Source organism: Biomphalaria glabrata, chromosome 2 (genome assembly GCF_947242115.1).
Source record: "Biomphalaria glabrata chromosome 2, xgBioGlab47.1, whole genome shotgun sequence".
NCBI lineage: Eukaryota > Metazoa > Mollusca > Gastropoda > Planorbidae > Biomphalaria > Biomphalaria glabrata.
In genome coordinates, this window is record NC_074712.1 from 63,058,530 (window position 1) to 63,077,498 (window position 18,969).

At 34.5% G+C, this 18,969-nt stretch overlaps 2 protein-coding genes across 2 annotated transcripts in view; one reads left to right on the forward strand and one right to left on the reverse strand.

Moving 5' to 3' along the window:
• The window catches only part of LOC106060335 (uncharacterized), a 36,578-nt gene extending 24,960 nt beyond the window's left edge, over nt 1-11,618 (reverse strand). Inside the window, exons 1-11 of the mRNA XM_056021854.1 lie at nt 11,557-11,618; nt 9,921-10,001; nt 9,214-9,334; nt 8,960-9,074; nt 6,919-7,179; nt 5,332-5,434; nt 4,057-4,178; nt 2,356-2,457; nt 2,037-2,160; nt 314-483; nt 30-187 (exon numbers count right to left, since the gene is read on the reverse strand). Coding sequence (XP_055877829.1) covers nt 30-187; nt 314-483; nt 2,037-2,160; nt 2,356-2,457; nt 4,057-4,178; nt 5,332-5,434; nt 6,919-7,179; nt 8,960-9,074; nt 9,214-9,334; nt 9,921-9,992 — 1,348 coding nt within the window. The 5' untranslated portion in view covers nt 9,993-10,001; nt 11,557-11,618. The remainder of the gene's footprint in view (nt 1-29; nt 188-313; nt 484-2,036; nt 2,161-2,355; nt 2,458-4,056; nt 4,179-5,331; nt 5,435-6,918; nt 7,180-8,959; nt 9,075-9,213; nt 9,335-9,920; nt 10,002-11,556) is intronic.
• Nucleotides 11,619-11,692: 74 nt separating this feature from the next.
• On the forward strand, nt 11,693-18,349 carry LOC106059049 (growth factor receptor-bound protein 2-like). Its single transcript, XM_056021857.1, has 5 exons — nt 11,693-12,020; nt 13,949-14,046; nt 14,179-14,304; nt 14,989-15,160; nt 15,284-18,349. Exons 1-5 carry the CDS (start codon nt 11,943-11,945, stop codon nt 15,476-15,478), a joined length of 669 nt encoding a protein of 222 aa, XP_055877832.1. The 5' UTR covers nt 11,693-11,942; the 3' UTR covers nt 15,479-18,349.
• The last annotated feature ends 620 nt before the right edge of the window (nt 18,350-18,969 follow it).

The window sequence follows — 18,969 nt, forward strand, 5'->3', positions numbered from 1 at the left end:
GTTATCGCTAGATCAAAACTTCAGTGTACCTGAAAACAATTCCCAGACAATAGAACAGAAGCTGTAGACGTCAGATGAGAAGCAAGGGGATTTACCCGCGATGAGTTCTGGGGCCATCCAGTTGTACAGATTCTGGCCGTGGGGAACAGAGGATACAGAACTGATTCTACCCATATTGGCCTTGATACTAAAGGAAGGAAAAAAAAGGAAATAGAATAAGTTAAAATAAGCTGTACAAATAAAGGATTCTGTATGACATGAAGGGTAATTGCTAGCAGTATAGAATTTAAAATTGATTACGTTGTAATCGTACCTTTCTACCATGAACTCAAAGTTGCCAACTTTAATGTAGTTCTCAGAGACGAGGTAGATAGCCAAAGAGGACAACCCACAATGTATCAAACTCTGACTGTGAATAAATTCCATGGCTGAAGACACTTGCAAAACTAGATTCATTTCTTGAGAGTACGTCATACGATGCCCCTGGAACAGAATACCTTCATTACCTATGAGTAGCACACGGGCCTGCCATTGAAAGTGGTTCTAACTAAAGCGAAAGACAAGAGAGGAATGGAGAAAGGCGGTCGAAGAATCTTGCATGGTGGTCCAACAGACTAAGGTATAAATAAAGGTGAAGTAGCACACACAAACGTTTTTTAGCATGATAGCCGGCTAAATGGGTCGAACAGATGAGATTTAATCCTTATTTTTCTGTAAAATCATTCCCTATTTTAGGATGCAATAATTTTTAAAAAATGATCTCTCAAGCTCTTTCTTCACAAATCCCTTAGTCTGTTGAACCGTTGGGGCACCACTCCTGATCTGTCTACTGTTTTTCTCCATTCTTCTCTTTAGCCTTGAATAAAATCTCTTTCAATGAAAGGCCTCTGTGAAGAAACAAGTCCTTTTAAGTATAAACTTTTATTGTGAAGCATTCAAACATAACCTATTTACACTTGACCGTGTGTCACGGTTGACCACACATAGTAACCGTGTCACAACAGCCTCTTTATTCTTTAATATTGTCTTCCCATCGCTTTTCTATGTCTGCCTCTTCTTCTTTTTTCCTGGTATTTTTCCTTGAAGGGCTGTCTTTGTGAGCCCGATGACCTTGTTATATGACCCTGAAGTTTTAGTTTGTCTTGTATTTATTTATTTTTTTACAGTAGCCATCCTGAGGCTCAATTGCCATTGTGATCCGCTTTACCATCTCCTTATTTGTGATATAGAGTCTTTGTAGGTGAGACTTAGGATCCTTCTATAACATCTCAATTCCATCGCTAGGATTCTCCTAATTCTGCAGCTAGCGTCCAAGTTTTTGCAAGCACACAAGAATGTGGCCAAGGAGTGCATCAGTGTGATCTTAGTGCCGAGGGCTATGGCTTTGTCTTTCCAGAGTGTTTTGAGCTTCGCAAGTGCTGCTGTGGACCATGCAATTCTGGCCAATAGTTTAGATTTAGTTCTCTTTATTAGAAACAATAGCTTCGAAGCATTTAAAACTAGCATCCGCTACTAAGTTTGAAACAGCTTGAATAATTATGTTAAAGCTTAAGCAACTTTTCAACTCAAACCTACCATTGTCAATAAACACACGTATATTATATAAATATATATAAATATAAAAATTAATGAGGAATGCAGTATTTCCCTGGCTGCACAGCCCCAGCTGTGACCTACATATTTTGCCACATCCAGCACAGGCATAACTATTGTCTGACGATTGTCAATTTAGATTTCTTTTTTCTGTCTATGTTTGTCCTGGGCAATATTTTCTTTTGGTCTCAAATGTGTATCCTGCGGCCTTTGTAAGTGACCTCCAGCTGTCTCGTACTGAAGCCAGGGGCTCTCTAATATGTCAGTTAAAACATTATATATATATACATATAATTCATTTGCTTTTAGCAACAAACAAAAAATTTTACAAACTGCCAATGTCAGTGTTAATGTTTGCATCACAATGTTGACTTTACCTTAAATTCTATATCTATTGAACACTTAACGCATGGTACCTAAAAATGACAGACTATGTCCCTTACTTTCTCATGTAAAAAGTGAAACAGGTTACAGTTTTTGATATTTTCAAAGACCAACATCAAACTGTCAAAATTCACTGACTGACAGATAGCCATCAACAACAGAACATTTGGGTGACGAATTTTTCTGGGGGAAAAAAATGTACATTTGTAAAATCATAAGTAAAAATGTTAATAAATTAAAAGAAAAACAAAAACATGTTTAAAAAAATTAAAAAGAAGCTTTGCCAGATTTAAACAAAACAAAAGATTAACGGCATGAAATCAATAGATAATAATAGAAGTGCAAACTATTAATCTGAAGATTGAATGTCAATCTGACCCCAAATATTCTGCATCTGTTATAAGAAGATCTATCCCATCAGAGTGTTGGACATCAGGGTTGACCTGTTTGACTGTGACTGTGGTCTTCAACCAAGTCATTCTAAAAACAGAACATAGATGGAGGCTACAAAACAATTCATTTATATACTAATGTCTATATTATCAAACCACAATGGTATTGAGATCTCATTAGTGAACAAAAATAAAAATGTTGTTCACATATGTAGCTCTTCTGTACCATGCAAATAAAAAAAAAAGGGGGAATTCTGGTCTATATACATTTAACTCAATATCTAATGTATTTTAAGTCTTCCTCTCCAAATAGTTTTGTTTTGTAAAATGTTTTACATGTTTTGGATGTTCCTTCAGAGTTGAAGATAGTTTACTACCTAGTCCAAACCTCCCGTAGAAGGACAGGGGATGGGAGCGGGCAGGGTTTGAACTCGGGACCATTGATAAATCCAAACGACAGACCAGCTCGCAAACCGTACGACCAGGCAATCATCCATAATTGACTATACGATCGTTGATTTGACCTTATTAAATTAATATTTTTAATTTTAGAAAATTGACTTTGTGCTATATAAAAAGAGCTTGCATTCCACTTTAATTCTATACCAAATAAAACATTTCTGATACAAAACGAAAAAGTTATCGAAGCTTAATCATAACAGGATAGTGAAATAGTAAAGAGCTACAAGAAGAATTCCGTCAAAACGTGGAAAAATAATTACAGAGAGAAAGAGTTAATCTTTCCAGGATTTGGGTCTTTTCTAAGACTGGCAAAAGTGACAACAAATTACAAAAATCATAATAAATAATTAACAATATTAATATTAATATTGAAAAATAAAACATTCATAAATAAAAGATAGCTTTTATTTTATGAATATTGTATTTTTCAAAGATTTTTTTTTTTGCTACTAAATCAGATTATTACTACTATGATGTGTAAAATGACTGTATGAATAATTTTTCGGCCCAGCCCATCTTAGTATTAAAAGTATAAAAAAATTAAGTCCCCTTTGCGATCAGCAGATGTAAAGGTCATGTTTCTGTGACCAATGGTTAACGAGGTGATCATGTGACCAGCACAATGACCAACTGCTTTACTTTCGCAAACTAATGTCAAGTACCCATTAGAGTTGGGTGGAATCAAGGTCGCACTTAAAATCCCAAAATAAAAAATCCCAGTCTTCACCGAGATTTGAGTCCAGGACACCGAGATTTGAATCCAGGACCCCTCGGTTTGGAAGACAAGCACTTTACCACTCTGCCACCATGGTCCCTAATCTTGGTCTTACAAGAGTTATACAATTTACACATAGTTGTGTAGTATGCACGCTGGACTTTCATTTAATGGTCTTGATGGTCTTGGGTTTGAATCCTGCCTGCAGCCAGACCCCCAACATAATGTAATAATCTTCAAATCTAAAGAAGTATCCAAAATATGTAAAATAAACAAAATATAAAACAAATGATGGTCCTGGGTTTGAATCCTGTCTGCAGCCAGACCCAAACATAATGTTATAATCTTCAAATCTAAAGAAGTATCCAAAATATGTAAAATAAACAAAATGTTAAGCAAAAACACATAACTTTTTTTTTTAAGCTTATTTTTAAAATTTCGAGATAATTTTTTAATAAAACATTCCAGGGTGTCATCTATCAACTAAACAAGATAAAACTAAAAACTTACTTTTCCATATATGACACAGATCCTGTTTCAAATCGAGTGTCGTCAACAGCATACAGAACCAATTCACTGATCATTGGAATGACGGAAATAATTCCTCCACTCTGGTCACTACCGAGATATACCTAAAAACAAATATTTTTGTTACATATTGTTGGACCAAAGAATAGTTAAGAGTTTAATACTTTAGAAAATTTAGGTGAAATTTGCTGGGTTATTTTGCTGGATATTTTCTAGTAGTTAAGACTATCTAGGTGAAAGAGTTGTTTGCTGGGTTATTTTGCTGGATATTTTCTAGTAGTTAAGATTATCTAGGTGAAAGAGTTATTTGCTGGGTTATTTTGCTGGATATTTTCTAGTAGTTAAGACTATCTAGGTGAAAGAGAATGTTAGAGCACTGGTGGCCAAAGTGTGAACATATAGTATAGAGGAAGAATGCCTAGAAAGATTCTCACACTGGCAATGTAAGACTCACACAAAGTACTTATAATAATAATAATAATAATCTTTATTATCCGTAAGGAAATTTGTCTTACAATTTGTGCATTACACCAAACAAAAAACATTATACCCAGACTCACTCATATGAAAGTGTAGTAAGAAATCAAGCCTGCACTTTGAAAAGGCATAACAAAGAAACATTTATCCATAAATTATTTCTTCTTTCAGGTGACATTTGCTTACAATGAGACAGAAAAGATCTTGTGAGAAGAAAAGAGTCAGACAAAGAAGATGTGGAGCCAAATAAAGAAGTGGAGACTATTAAAGAAAGGGTCTCTATTATGCTAGTATCCATGCACTTTTTTTTTATGCTCAACAATGTTTATTTCTTCAGGGTCTGCAGTCAGATCTTTATTTTTTTGTTTTTGATTTACGTTATTTATCTTATTTTGGCAAATAGTTTGCTTTTATTTTATTACATTTTTTTAACATTTTAAACATGAAAGGGAAAGAAACCTTTAAATTACAAACCTTAAAACCAAACCATTTAATAATATGATTGTAAAGCCTATATAACAAACCAGACCTTATGTATCTTAGTCTGTGACTTCCATTATCTATCTATCATCTACTACCTTAATCAAGGTTTTTTTTTTTTTTTTGGGGGGGGGGGGGGGGGGGGGGAGAACCTGTTCAGTTTACATGTAGAGCATGTTTTTACCTGGAATATAGCTGTTCTGTTTTAATTCTCTCAATTAATTCTCCATTTGTAATTTGTTTAGCTTGATTTTAAAGTGGCTCAATATAAGAAAAGGTTAGTAAGATTGTATGACCTACTTTTCCAAACCCCATGCTGTGAACACGCTTTAGGTTATTAAAGCTTGTGTCACTTCCAGTTTTCATTTTCATGATTTCCATCAAAGACGTTTTCTGGTGAGCTCTGAAACATAATCACTAAGCTCTGAAACATAATCACAAAGCTCTGAAACATAATCACTAAGCTCTGAAACATAATCACAAAGCTCTGAAACATAATCACTAAGCTCTGAAACATAATCACTAAGCTCTGAAACATAATCACAAAGCTCTGAAACATAATCACAAAGCTCTGAAACATAATTGCTAAGCTCTGAAACATAATTACTAAGTTACTGATACAAAAAAAATACAGACTTAAGATAATATATATTGATACAAATAAATAAGATGACATTTATTTTACAAACATTACAAAACAACATAAGAAGTAAAATGGCTTCAATATAACGAAGCATCCATTGATAAATGTCTTATCTTATCTTTTTCTTATAAAATACAGATGTTACTTCAAAAAGGAAGATGATTATGTCCTATGCATGTTCCTAGGTCAATCTAGTCATACATTTTAACCAATGACCTAAATTCTGCCAAGTCACTGGTTTTCCTAGCTGGCTCAGTCAACCCATTCCATGCTCTAATAAAGAAGAAGGAGTATTTTCTTTACTTCCCCTTTTTACAACTGGATGATAATGTTTAAAACAATCTTTTTTTTTACTATTTTTTAAATATTGTAATATGTTTTTACATCCATTAAGAGTAGGAGCACACTTTAGGCATATTTGGTGAATCCGTCCAAGCTAACATCCTCTCTGCACCTACCTGCATAAATAGCTGATGAATCTGTTTAACTCTTTCAGTGCGGCATTACTCTCTGCGAGTAACTTTGCTAGCGCTGGTGAGTGCGGCGCGTTACATTCAGCGAGTAACTTGGTTTATAATATTTATTTCACTATCTTTTTTATGTTAAACTTTTTATTTTTCTCTTTTTTTTTTTAACTTCCTGGATTTGGGAGTGATTGTTCTTTGTTTTGATAGTAAATTTGATGCAGTACCAACACTTTTTTTTTTTAAATGCAACATTATGTTAATAGTTCCTCTTTTTTACTTTATTTCCCGGGACCCGATAAATGTAAATAATACAATTTCTTAGTGCATTTGTTCATCTTTTATGACATTTAAAGTGATTAAATGTGTTTAGTATTTAATTTTTTTATATTTATAGATTAAATGTTTAATTAAAAGGTAAAATCTTTCAGTATATCGATTTTTTAATGAATTTTTTAAATATTTTCTTTTTCCCTACTCAGTTTAAAATTAATGAAAAAATGTTTTCATGAATAATTTATTTGATTTAATATACTTTTGTAGCCCATTCATTTTCCTTTAAAATAAAATCAAATATATTAGATTATTTAATAAAATAAAAAAAGTTATAGTTGTTTTAGTAACTCAACCCCCCCCCTTGAAACTTTGTGTTCGTTCCGGAAAACTCAATTTTTTTCAATCAAAAAAATTGGCACTGAAAGAGTTAAGCTAACAGCTAACCACACTTACCTGCGAGCATATTTGGTGAATCTGTCCAAGCTAACATCTTACCACACTTACCTGCGAGCATATTTGGTGAATCTGTCCAAGCTAACAGAATCTCCACAAAAAGTCATGGCATAAACATGTGTCCTGTCCAAGAAATCTATCATCCTGTTTCTAGCGCCAGGGTCTGGGTTCAGCTCAGCCCAGTCCCTCACAGTTTTTCCCTCATTGTCGTGGAGCCTCAGGTCAGCACCCACCTCTATCAGCTTTCCCAGGAGCCTGACATTGGCCATGTAACAGACTGCATGGGTAGGAGTCAGACCATCAAAACTTTTTCTATAGTAAATACAAATAATCCATTAGAAATGAAACAATTACCACAAAAAAATCAACATCTGTAAAATAAAATATAACAATAACTGTATTTGTATTAAAAGGCGATGCGTTGGCAAAGCAGTAAAGCACTTGGCTTTCGAACTGGGGTACCGGGTTCGGATCCTTGAGAAGACTGGGATTTTTAATTTCGTGATCTGAGTTCACCAAGCTCTAATGCGTACTTGACATTAGTTGGGGAAAGTAAAGGCGATTAGTCATTTGTGCTAACCACGTGACACCCTTGTTAACTGTGGGCGAAATAGACTAATGACCTTTACACCATCTGCTCTCTAGATTGCAAGATCTGAAAGTGGAATTAGATCAATTGAATTTGTATTCATGAAAGTGGTCAGAAGTTCAAATCCTGATGAAGGAAAAAAATTTTAAAAGAATGAAAAGGTCATTCCAAATTGTCACAGTCTCGGTTGACATTGCCTGTTATATGTTCACCTGGGGCCATGAGGGTGAAAGACACGTGAAACTCCTGATATAGAAACAGGAAGTAAGAATGACTAAATTAACTCTTAGTCAGTAGTAACCTTAAGGGTTGAGAGAGTGGTCACTGACAATCGGTAGTATCTTTTGGTCACTTGGAGAGGGTAGCAACTTTTAAGCAGTCGAAGTCAGTAGTATTTCTGGTCCGTTGCAGACAGTATGAACTTAAGTTGAGAGAAGTCACTTGAAGTCAGCAAGACAGTACATGTATTTTGATAGTTACTTTGTATTTGGAGCTGGATACATATTATTATTGTTTGTTGTTGCCCGCTGGGATGCGGACGTTACTTGTAGTCTATTCTGGAGAACTTAACATGTTGGATATATTTGATATTGTTGTTATGCAGATGTGATTATGTTTCTTATTGGATTATGTAACCACCAAGAAGTGCATTATTATTATTAAATAAACTTTATAGTTTGTCTGCTAAAGTGGATTTAAGTCAATCTGTGATATCTATTTTTGTCACGTGTTGAGTGGACACACGAACCCAGCATTCGTCAATATTACACAACAAGCGTGTAACACAAATGCACTCCACTCTACAGTTGTCACAGAAAGTGGGATGCGTGGCTCTACCTATCAAGGAATCTCAGGTTCAAATCCTGACTCAAGTAGAGTTGCATTTGCTGAGCGCATGAAGGCAGAACAGAAACCTTCTCCCAGATACCCCCCTCTCGGCACAAAAGAGACTGGACCACTGTGCACCGAGCATGCTATGAGAATGAAAGTTGTGATAAACAATAGCAATTCAAAAAAAAAAAATTAAAAATAACCGGCTCAATGCTCTGTCTACACGAGTATTGGCTAGAAAAAATTCTTGTCTCTTGGGATGCTTGGCCTTAAAGGAAGCATTACATTTTTAGACTATAAATATAGTCTCACACAGCTATGTACATAGCCAAATAATCTAGTCATGATATTCTGGGAGACCTGAGCGTTTTATTGCTTAAGATTTTGACCAAAGTCTGTTCCTATTCTCTTCCTTTGTTAACATAGAGTTTTTTCATCTGATTGCATAGAATGATTTATTACTGATAATTCATCTACACAGTAAAATCTGGGTTGGTTTTAAATTTAAATTCAACTTAGATTTATGAAGACAATTTATAAAGCATGTCATATTTGATATTTTGGATTTTTCGGCACATTGGCACAATTTAGACCATGTCAGGTTCTATGAAGCATCTCATATCCATCGATGCAAAGAACAGTCTAAATGTAATTGATTACTCTTGAACTCACTCATTAGGATTAGCTCCGTGGCGTAACAGTAATAAAGCAGTGTTCTCAACATTCCTGGCACATGCACAAAACAACGGGCTCTGTCCTTTATCATTAGGGTAGTCAACACAAATAGCTGCAGATGTATACATGTACAATGAAGTTTTCAACAAGACACACATTATACTCTAATGAACAAATTAATAATTAAGAACCATCGGAACTAATGAAGCACTAAACTATAGGGAAGTCATCAGAACTAGAAGGCAACATACCAGATTGTAATATTTTCTTCAGAGCACGTCTGTTGCCTTTCACTGCTTCCCTATGCAGTGCAGCTCCTAAGGTATCTGATTCCTCAACATCACCCAGCTCAATCAGGTTCATATAGTATTGCTAAAAAATAAGGTTCACAGAGTATTGCTTTAAAATAAGGTTCACAGAGTATTGTCTCATCCTACTTTTAAGGTTTGTGTTCATTGGACTCAGGCGACAACTTCCATCAATTACTATTTCTTTCCCTTGTTCGGGATACCAAACAAAATAATTTAGTACCAATAGTGAATTAACTAATGTGTCAATATTTTTTTTTAATTCTTGTGTTGTAAAGTACAAGAAATAATTATGCAAAATTTCAGCTTGATCCGAGATTGGGTGTGGGAGAAATAAAGCGTACAAACTTTTGGACAGAGATAGTGAAATAGTGAGTTGATAAAAGCTTTGTATAAAAAACAAAAAAGGGAATGTTAAACACCATATGGTGAAGTTGAGGTGGGTAAAAGATCGAACACAAATGTTAATTTTCATTCAGATTTTGCTTTCAGACTGTACAGTTCCCCTACTGACCATGTTTGAACATGCAATCATAACAACTAATATTCTACTTTGAATTTGAAAATTTGTTATTTTTAACGAACTATAAAAAAAAAAAAAAAAAAGGTACTTATCAAACAAGCTAATCATAAGGTAACAAAATTCTAACATTTGATGTCGTATATTTGTCAAGGAAACTTTTCATCTGGCCAAATATCTTCCGTGACTTCTCAGCAGCCATCTTTATGGACTGAAAGTATACAAGTACAGCAGCCTAGCAGAATTATAATGATTATAACAAACTATAATAGAAATATTTGTTGTTGATACAATAAATGCACTTGGCTTTTGAACCGAAGAGTTTCAGGTTCAAATCCTGGTGAAGACTGGGACTTTGGATTTCATGATCTTTTATTATACCCGAGTCCACCCAATGGGAGCCTGACAATAGTTGGAAAAAGTAAAGGTGGTGGGTTGTTGTGCTGGCCACATATTACACCTTTGTTAACTGTCAAAGACACAGCTGACCCTTACATCCCCATCATTAACTGTCGGGTCAAAGAAACAGCTGGCCTTTATATCAACTGTCCTATAGATAACAAGGTCTGAAATGTGTACTTATTTTTACTTCACTAAGTAGAGATTATCTTATATGAAATACATACGTTACTTCAAAAAAGAAGATGATTACATCCTATGCGTTTTCCTAGGTCAATCTAGTTATGCATGTCAATCAATGAATAGACTGTTGTAGTCATTGTTGCCAGTTTTACAAATAACCATCAGAATGCTAGACACGATAGTCTCTATAGATTACATTAGATCTATAGATATTTAGATCTAATGTCTAGTCATAAATCTAGATTCTTTCTATATACCTCTTGGTCTATGGCTAAGTAAAAGACTATTACTAAACTATTAATTATATTATTAATATATAGATCTAATAATAATAAGGCTTGTCTTAGAGTCAGAAGAATAATGAGCTATGAGGAATGACTGAAATTTGAATAAGGAATATAAAATAAACAGAATAGAATAAATAGTAAAATAGAATAGTTCAATGATAACTGATATCATTAATTGGATTAACAATAATTATTTTAAATAAATATAATAATAATGACATAATAATCATAATAAAAATAAACTTTATAGAATCCTAAATGCTGCTGGTAAAATCATTGGCAAAAAACAAACCCCATTTGGGCAGCTGTTTGAGACAAACATCTATAAAAAAGCTAACAATATCCTAGAAATAAAGAATCCCCCATTTGTGTCAGGATTTTGTGATTTTACCATCACAAAAATACTAGACACCGATAGCAAAGACTAACAGACACAAACACTCTTTTGTTTCCCTGGCAATCAAATCATTAAATAGGAATTAGGAACCATCTGGCATGATCTGATATAAACTTTGTCACATGTAAATTATGAGTGAGTCTTGTGTGAATGTACATTTTGGTTTGTTATAGTTATAATGTTTTTTGCTTGGTGAAGTTGGTGTAATGCACAAATTCTGAAATTGTAAGACAAATTTCCATACGGACAAGAAAAGATTATTTATTATATTTATATAATATATTACATCATATAGCCTAGATCTAGAAGAAGAAGATATTACATCATATAGATCTAGAAGAAGAAGTCTAGTCACTATCGATCTAGATTTAGTAACGGAGAAAGTTACTCTAGAGACCTACAGTAGATCTAGGTCTTGATCTATATCTATATCTAGATCTATAGGGAAGGATAGAAGTAGACCAATTCAACAAAATAATATAGAGATCGAGACGATATACTTTTTCGGATTAACAGCGGTAAAGTCTTTTTGTCAAGTAACTCTTTCAGCACGCACAATTAGTGTTGGAATAGATTATTTATTTTTCATGGCATTTGCTTATGTGTGTATAGACAAATAGAAGCTCTAGGATATTTCTAGAAAAAGTGTAGTAATAACTAGAGCTCTTGCAAACAAGCCCTGTGTGACGCATCGATTAGCTATTTCATTGTAAATTCTTTAGCTTAGTAAATTTAATAATCTCTATTTTTTAATTTGATTAATCTATACGACAAACATTCTTTTGTTGTGCAAATTGTGCTTCATTTTATATAAACCTTTTCGTTTTTTTAAAAACCAAAATCGCGCAGTAATACAACACAAAAATAGTGCAATTCGCTCATCAAGATGGAGGCGGTGGCATTACACCCATTCACAGCAACAGCTGACGACGAGCTTAGTTTTAAAAAAGGAAATATTTTAAAGGTTAGCTTTCTATTCCATTTCATTACTTTTCATGTAACGTGTGTTTTAGATGTAGTCACTGTACTTCTAAATCTAGGTTCATAAGAGTCACCGAGTGACTACTGTTGTCTGTTGTGTAGTCACTTTAGAAGTTAAGTCACAGTAACTTAACTAAGTCCTAAGTGACAGTGAGTAAGTCAGTGTTATCTGAGACTCAGAATGAGTGTTGAGTGTAGTACTACTAGTAGTGTGTAGACTATAGTGTAGTCAATTTAAGTTTAAGTCAAGTGCAGTGTGAGTGGTCCTTTCCTTTACATTTTAAGTCTTTTACTCAAGTTTTGTCTTTACTAAATTCAGAACTGACTTTTTAAACTTAAACTAGATTTTTACTAGATCTAATAAAGACACTAAGTAAAGTACTAGATCTATAAGTTTACTCTTTCAAGTCTTTGATTCTTTGCAAAACTTTGTGCTGTTTTTTACTTTTGTTTCCCAAACTCAGCTGTTAAATGAAACAAACAAAACGAAACCCAAGATTGGCAAGAAGTAATAATCTAGTATCATTATCAAGATCTATAATCTGTACTGTTAGTTTAGTCAGAATTCATAATCTTAGCTGTTTTAGTGTTTAACTATTTCAAACTTAAAATACAACAATAATTTTGGACAAACATGAGAGTGAACAGATTGTTTGGGGGAAAATTGACGCCATCAAATGCCACTAGCTTCCAGTTATTTCAATGTGCTTACTTCTATTCAGAAGTGCATGTTATTTTATAATTTCCGACATTTCTTAAGTTCAGAAACGATTATTATAAGTCAGTCCAGAGTCCACATTTCTTGACCAGACTGTATCTAGATCTAACGACATTCTTGTCTTGGGATATTAAAAGCAACATTATATCACAGGAGAAGCTAGAGGTCTTCTAGATCTAGAGTCTAAATCTTGACTGTTCTAGGCAACCCCCAAAAAAAAAAGATCCTCAAAGACAGGCTTAAATCGTGGACAATTACTTTGCATGATATAGGGCGAAATATGCAGGTTGGATCCTTAATCTTCAGAATGGAAGAGATATTCTTCTTCTTCTAGCCAGCTTTATTGCTGCTGAGCTGTGAGCTCTTTTGCAGACTGTTCCTAGGAAATAAAGTGTGCTATTTTCTTCAGTTGTTCAGCACTGCTGTACAGGGTGTTGGTTATGTTGGGCTGTAGTGGAAGTAGGGTCTGCCTAAGGTGGATTAGGGAGGGGCATTCAAAGAGGATTATGGTTTACGGTTTCAAAGGGGTGGTCACAGTGTCTGCAAAGGGGGAGTTGTGTGGAGTTTGTTTTGTTCAGGTGGTAATTTAATAGTGGTGTGTGTCCTGTTCTTAGTTGGAAAATTGTAGGTTGTTCTTTGCGGGGGAGGAAGTTAATACTGTCCAGTTTGTTAGGCGTAGTCATTTCTTTGTTACGTGGCTCTGCCTGTGTTTCCTGATGCCCATTGGTCGAGCCACTCCTCTTTGTGATTGTTGACTAACATGAGATTGTCATATAAATGATTATCCTAGACGTCTTAAAAAGAAAAAAAAAGATTCATCTCTACTCCTTTTTTTTTTAATCATTGCTTCAATTGTAGATCTAGTGAAAAGGACTTAAACTCTAAATCTTTGTTTCATTACAGTATAAAATGTTGTAATGCAAGCCAGTAAATGTTGTATTTTAAATGGATATATAATATATAAATATGTGTGTATGTAGATCACAAGGTCCAAAAGGGAAGATTTGTGATGTTATTATTTAATCTATGTTATCCCTTTAACATACAGATTAACCCCACCACACAAACGAAATCCCTAGTTGAACATTCAAACCAAATCTCAGGCACATTCATATCATGGCAGGACATAAACCATGGAACATAACTTTTTTTATAGATTATTAACTAAATGGTAATCTTGATTTTTTTGACAGATTCTTAGTACATATGATGACAAGAATTGGTATAAAGCTGAGCTGAATGGGAAGGAAGGCTATGTACCACACAATTATATAGAAATGTACCCTCATTCGTGAGTAAATGTTGGCTTTATCAAAAAATGCTTTTTTGAACTTGCATCTGCTAATAAACATTCAAAAGCATTGTTATAACTATATATATTTTTGTTTATATTGTTACCGCAGCATTTCATTTTGTTCCCCAGCTGGTATGTTGGTAAAGTGAGTAGAACAAAGGCTGAAGAGATGCTGCTAAGGACGGAGCAGCCAGATGGCGCTTTTCTCGTCAGGAATAGCGAAAGTGCTCCGGGGGAATTTTCCATCACTGTCAAGTAGGTGGACTCATTATATGAGAGTTGGTCTATGCCAGTGGCTTTTTTTTCTTTGTCCCTTTGAGGGTTTCACAGAAATGAGACATTTAATCCTTCACTAAGAGTTATGGTTTGGGACAGACACAGCTACCTGTTCGTGTGGTAAGCACTAGGCACTGTCATGATCAAGGGTTCAAACTTTACTCCTGTAACACATGAAAATAAAAAAAATAATTTTACAATACTTAAAGCATATTTTTTCTTGAATTAGGCTGAAATTTTTACCTAGCTTGGTGGCAAGAAGGAGGTGCTGTGGCTGAGTGATAAAGTGCTTGGCTTCCAACCCAGGGTTCCCAGGCTTGAAGACTGGGATTTTTCATTTCGGGATCTTTGGGTGCCTATTAGTGCGCCCAGCTCTAATGGGTACCTGACATTAGTTAGGGAAAAATAAAGGCCATTGGTCCTTGCCCACCCTAGTTAACTGCGGGCCACAGAAACAGATACCTTTACATCATCTGCCCTATAGATCACAAGGTCTGAAAAGGAACTTTCTTTTTAATGGCAACAAGCCAAATTGAGATAGAGTAGTTTGAAAAGCATTTTCTGAGTAATTTGGGTTCCATGGCTGAACTGTACATAAAGCTCATGTAATATAATATATATATATAATGTGTGTGATGGTTACACTTCACATTTTGTTGATAGGTTTCAAAATGGAGTCCAGCACTTCAAAGTGTTGCGAGATGGGGCTGGCAAATATTTCTTGTGGGTAGTCAAGTTTAACTCAATCAATGAGCTGGTGAATTACCATCGGAAGGCAACGGTCAGCAGGTCACATGACATCTACTTTAAAGATATGGTTCATCAAGATCTTGGAGTGAGTTGTTTTTGGTTTTTTTTTGTAATAGTTAAATTTTTTCCAAGCGTTGATCCACTGGATTTGCTTGTTTTCAAATGGAAAACTCATTTTAACGTTTTCTGTTATGCTCTATTTCACCAGGTCCAGCGAGTTCGGGCTCAGTTTGATTTTGATGCCCAGGGCTGTGATGAGCTTGGATTTCGGAAAGGAGACATTATCAAAGTGACACAGAAAGTGGATGAAAGTTGGTGGCGAGGAGAACTGAATGGCCAAGAGGGAATGTTCCCTGTGACCTATGTGGAGAAACTAACTGATGATCTACAGCCAATTCTTTGAGATTCCTTAATGTTTTTTTTGTTGTTTTTTTTAATCAAAGGATTTCAAAGATGAGCCTGTACATACATTTACAAAATAAACTCTTGGTCACACACTTGTGTTAGGATTATAACATAGAGACATCCAGTTGTCAGCCTTGCCAGATATCTCTTTCAGCTGTGTGGCTACTACAATAAGGTATTAACTAAGCGATGTTGGATACTTGAATACTCCAAACTCGTCTTAGTTTCCTAGGGAAAGAAAAAATGTTTCTATTTTACTTTTTTTTTATGTTTTTAATACATTTTACAATTTTTTTAATTTTTTTTTTATGGTTGAGCTATTTAGGCCAGCAGGTTCATTGCCTTTGTGTGATGTAAATAATACATTTGATCTAGACAAGGATGCTCCACAACTGTTCTAGTCAGCCAATGTGCATACTTTTTTTTTTTTTATATCAAATCAAAAAAATGAAATTTATATATATGTAAATGTTGCTGTGAAAACACAAAAAAAAAAAAATAATTTTTTAACCACAAAAATGAAATACAGTGCAGCGTTTACTTTCTTGTGTGATAGTGTCATATAAGAACACTGAGTGTTGGTTCATTTGACAAACCAGCCATTCAAATATCAGTGGGAGTGTTTTTTTTTTTTTTTTTTTTTTTTAACTCTATTTGTGATTCTGAAATACGCAGCCATTTCGTTTCCGTGTGAAGTTAGAAACTATGTGTATCGGTCATAATAGAGCATCCTTAATGTTCATGACAAGGTGTCACTTTGAAGTTGAACGCCTGCGAAAGTGGACGCTTTGTCATACTAAGAGTTAGGTCTAGCTAGCCAAATAGTGTAACTCTGAGCTTTCTGACCTTTTTTTTTTAAACAATGATTTTTTTAATGATATTTGAAAAGTCTTGATGTATTATTGGCTTGCTATTTTGTATAACTTAATGATTCGTGTATACATGCTTCAAGTTGTTACTGCTGTCATCAGGAACCACCTGCGTAGTTTATAGGCTTAGGGTTCAGACAACTAGTCCTGTATTTCTGGTGAATTGCCCATTAGTTTTCAGATCAGACAGCTCGCCATATAGCTTTTCTTCTATATTGGTGTTTTGGGGCTAGTGTCTTAAGAATGCCTCTTTATGTTTTGGCATTCTCTGGTGACACTGATTGAACTCATTTAACTTCAAAGTCTTGATTTTGTAATATAAAAATTTTATTTAGAGGATTCAAAGCTTGCAGCATATCATTTCAATATAAAGTGACTTGATATTTTCCATTTCTTCGCTAGCTCATGAGCATAATGACAGTTTTCACTGCGGTTGTTAATTTCTTTTGAGATCGCAGATTGGGTAGACATCCTTTCGTCTGCCGTTAAATAAACATTTTCTTTAGGATACAAATAGTATTTTGTGTAGCTCCACTCTAGAAGGCTAACAGCTGTTTCAGTTGGGGACAAACTTCTTGACTTGTGTGTACAGTGACATGTTTTGTTAGATATTATTGATGTACATACAATATTTTGATTCAGATCTGAGTTTGACCAATTGTAGAACGCATTGACTTCTCGTCGGCATAGACGCTAATTCTAAACAAGTAGGTCCTGATGCGCTTGGCTGCATTAACTGTATCAGTTAAACATAGCTGCTAGATTACATCATGGTTGTTTGTTTCTATGAGAGATTTGGTAGATTTAGTATTTAGGGGTTCAAGACTCGTTAGCTCCTGACACTTTAGTGTGTTTGTTGTTGCTACTTGGCTACCATTCAATCAGCCTAACATTCTGGACGTCGTGTGTGTACATTAAGCAGCATTACTGGTCAACTAGTTGACGGCGAGCAGTGCATCTGATGTGATTGTGCACTGCATAGTCTGGGTACATTTTACACTCGAACAACTTATGAAAGGATGATATGAGATTATGCTGTGACTTTGAATTTAATCTATGTGACTGAATTTAATCTAGTTTTTAATAGATTGGTTGTAACTGAACTGCCTTAAAAAAAATCAAGTTGGATACCTATGTAGATATAGAAAGGAACTAAACAATGGAAGTCGATGTGCTTAGTTGTTTTGTTTCGTTGTGTTTACTGCTAGTTTTAACAAAAAATGATGTCGTTGTAAGTTAATATTTGTCTTGATGTGTAATTGATACGACTTGTACCTGTTATCTAAAGCGTTTGTGTGAAATTCGTGCTCCAGATCTTAATTTGAATGGTGAATTTAAACAAAAAAAAAAAGGGTTTGCATAACATTCACTTGGATTTGCTGTACATGAATGTATTATATTGAACAAAATCATTTGTGTACTTTACCAGTGTGTATATATATATATATATATATTTACAACATGTTGATGTCTGTATAGAATTATTTTTTTTCCTACAACTTGTTCTTTGGAGGGATTGGCAAGGATGAAAATATTGTTTCCTTATACTGCATACAACTTTTTGTATTGTTCTTGAAATGTCACTAACATATATATTTGTTTGTTTTCAATTTACTCTGTTGTATACATTCTATAATTTAAAAAAATAAAAAGGGGGGGAGGGATTGATACATACCTTGAAATTGATGTCTACTATTATTGACGATTCCTAAACAGCTTAAATAATTCATTTGCACTATCTTTCTGCAGTTTAATGTAATTTCAAATCTCTCAATCATTTAATAGCTCTAGTGGTTTTTGTGTTTTGTTTTATGATTGAGTTCTGAGAATTATGTTTTCTTTGAAACAAATGATCACTGTAAGGGTTGAGCTTAATGTTGTCATGGAAATTGTTGATTGACTTGATATTGAAGTGGACTGTCTTCTTGTTCACTGCTTTTTTTAACATTGTGTAGATCATGGTCCAAGTCTTGTGAATAAAACAGCTTGTAGTGGGGACATTTAGCTTTGTCTGTGTATTTTTTTTAAGGTTTGTATGTGTTGTTGTTTTTTTTTTAGGAACATCACATTAAGACTAAATGTCAAGTTCTGGGTATCTTACTTGCAGAGTGCACCAAATCCTATAAATTCAGTCAATGCTAGCCAAAGTGATGACATGATGTGTCCCTCTGTTAGAATAGTTGACAAGAGACCAGAAACTGGTGTTAAAAACTCTATTGAGCAGATGAGTCTCCTAATCGTACATCCAAAATTAAAAGTCATAAACAGTAGATGAGAACTGAAATCTTGGTTCAACTAATACTGATATGTCACATTACACCGGTTCTCAAGTTTTTAATCTCTTTTCTTCCCACTTTTGCACCATTCCACATTCACACCACGATGCTGAAGCGTTTGGTCCATTAGAATTCTAGCTAACCGCCTCAAGTAGCCTAAAAGCTTGCTAGAGCAGAGGTTCTCAAACCTTTTCAACTTGGGGACCTCTTTATATTGTCAAAACTTGCCCGCGGACCCCCCGAGAGGGAAAATAAAAAAGTTACATAAATGCATAGTAGGCCTACATAAGTTACAACCACCCATAATGCATGATGTAAAACTGGAATCAGTTGTTTTGTATTAT

What these genes read in the sequence shown, in the direction of transcription:
- LOC106059049 (XM_056021857.1), top strand. Translation starts at nt 11,943, where the DNA reads ATGGAGGCGGTGGCATTACACCCATTCACAGCAACAGCTGACGACGAG. An exon ending in ATAGAAATGTACCCTCATTC is followed by an intron (nt 14,047 to 14,178) that starts GTGAGTAAATGT and finishes TTTGTTCCCCAG; the next exon opens with CTGGTATGTTGGTAAAGTGA. An exon ending in TGGTTCATCAAGATCTTGGA is followed by an intron (nt 15,161 to 15,283) that starts GTGAGTTGTTTT and finishes CTATTTCACCAG; the next exon opens with GTCCAGCGAGTTCGGGCTCA.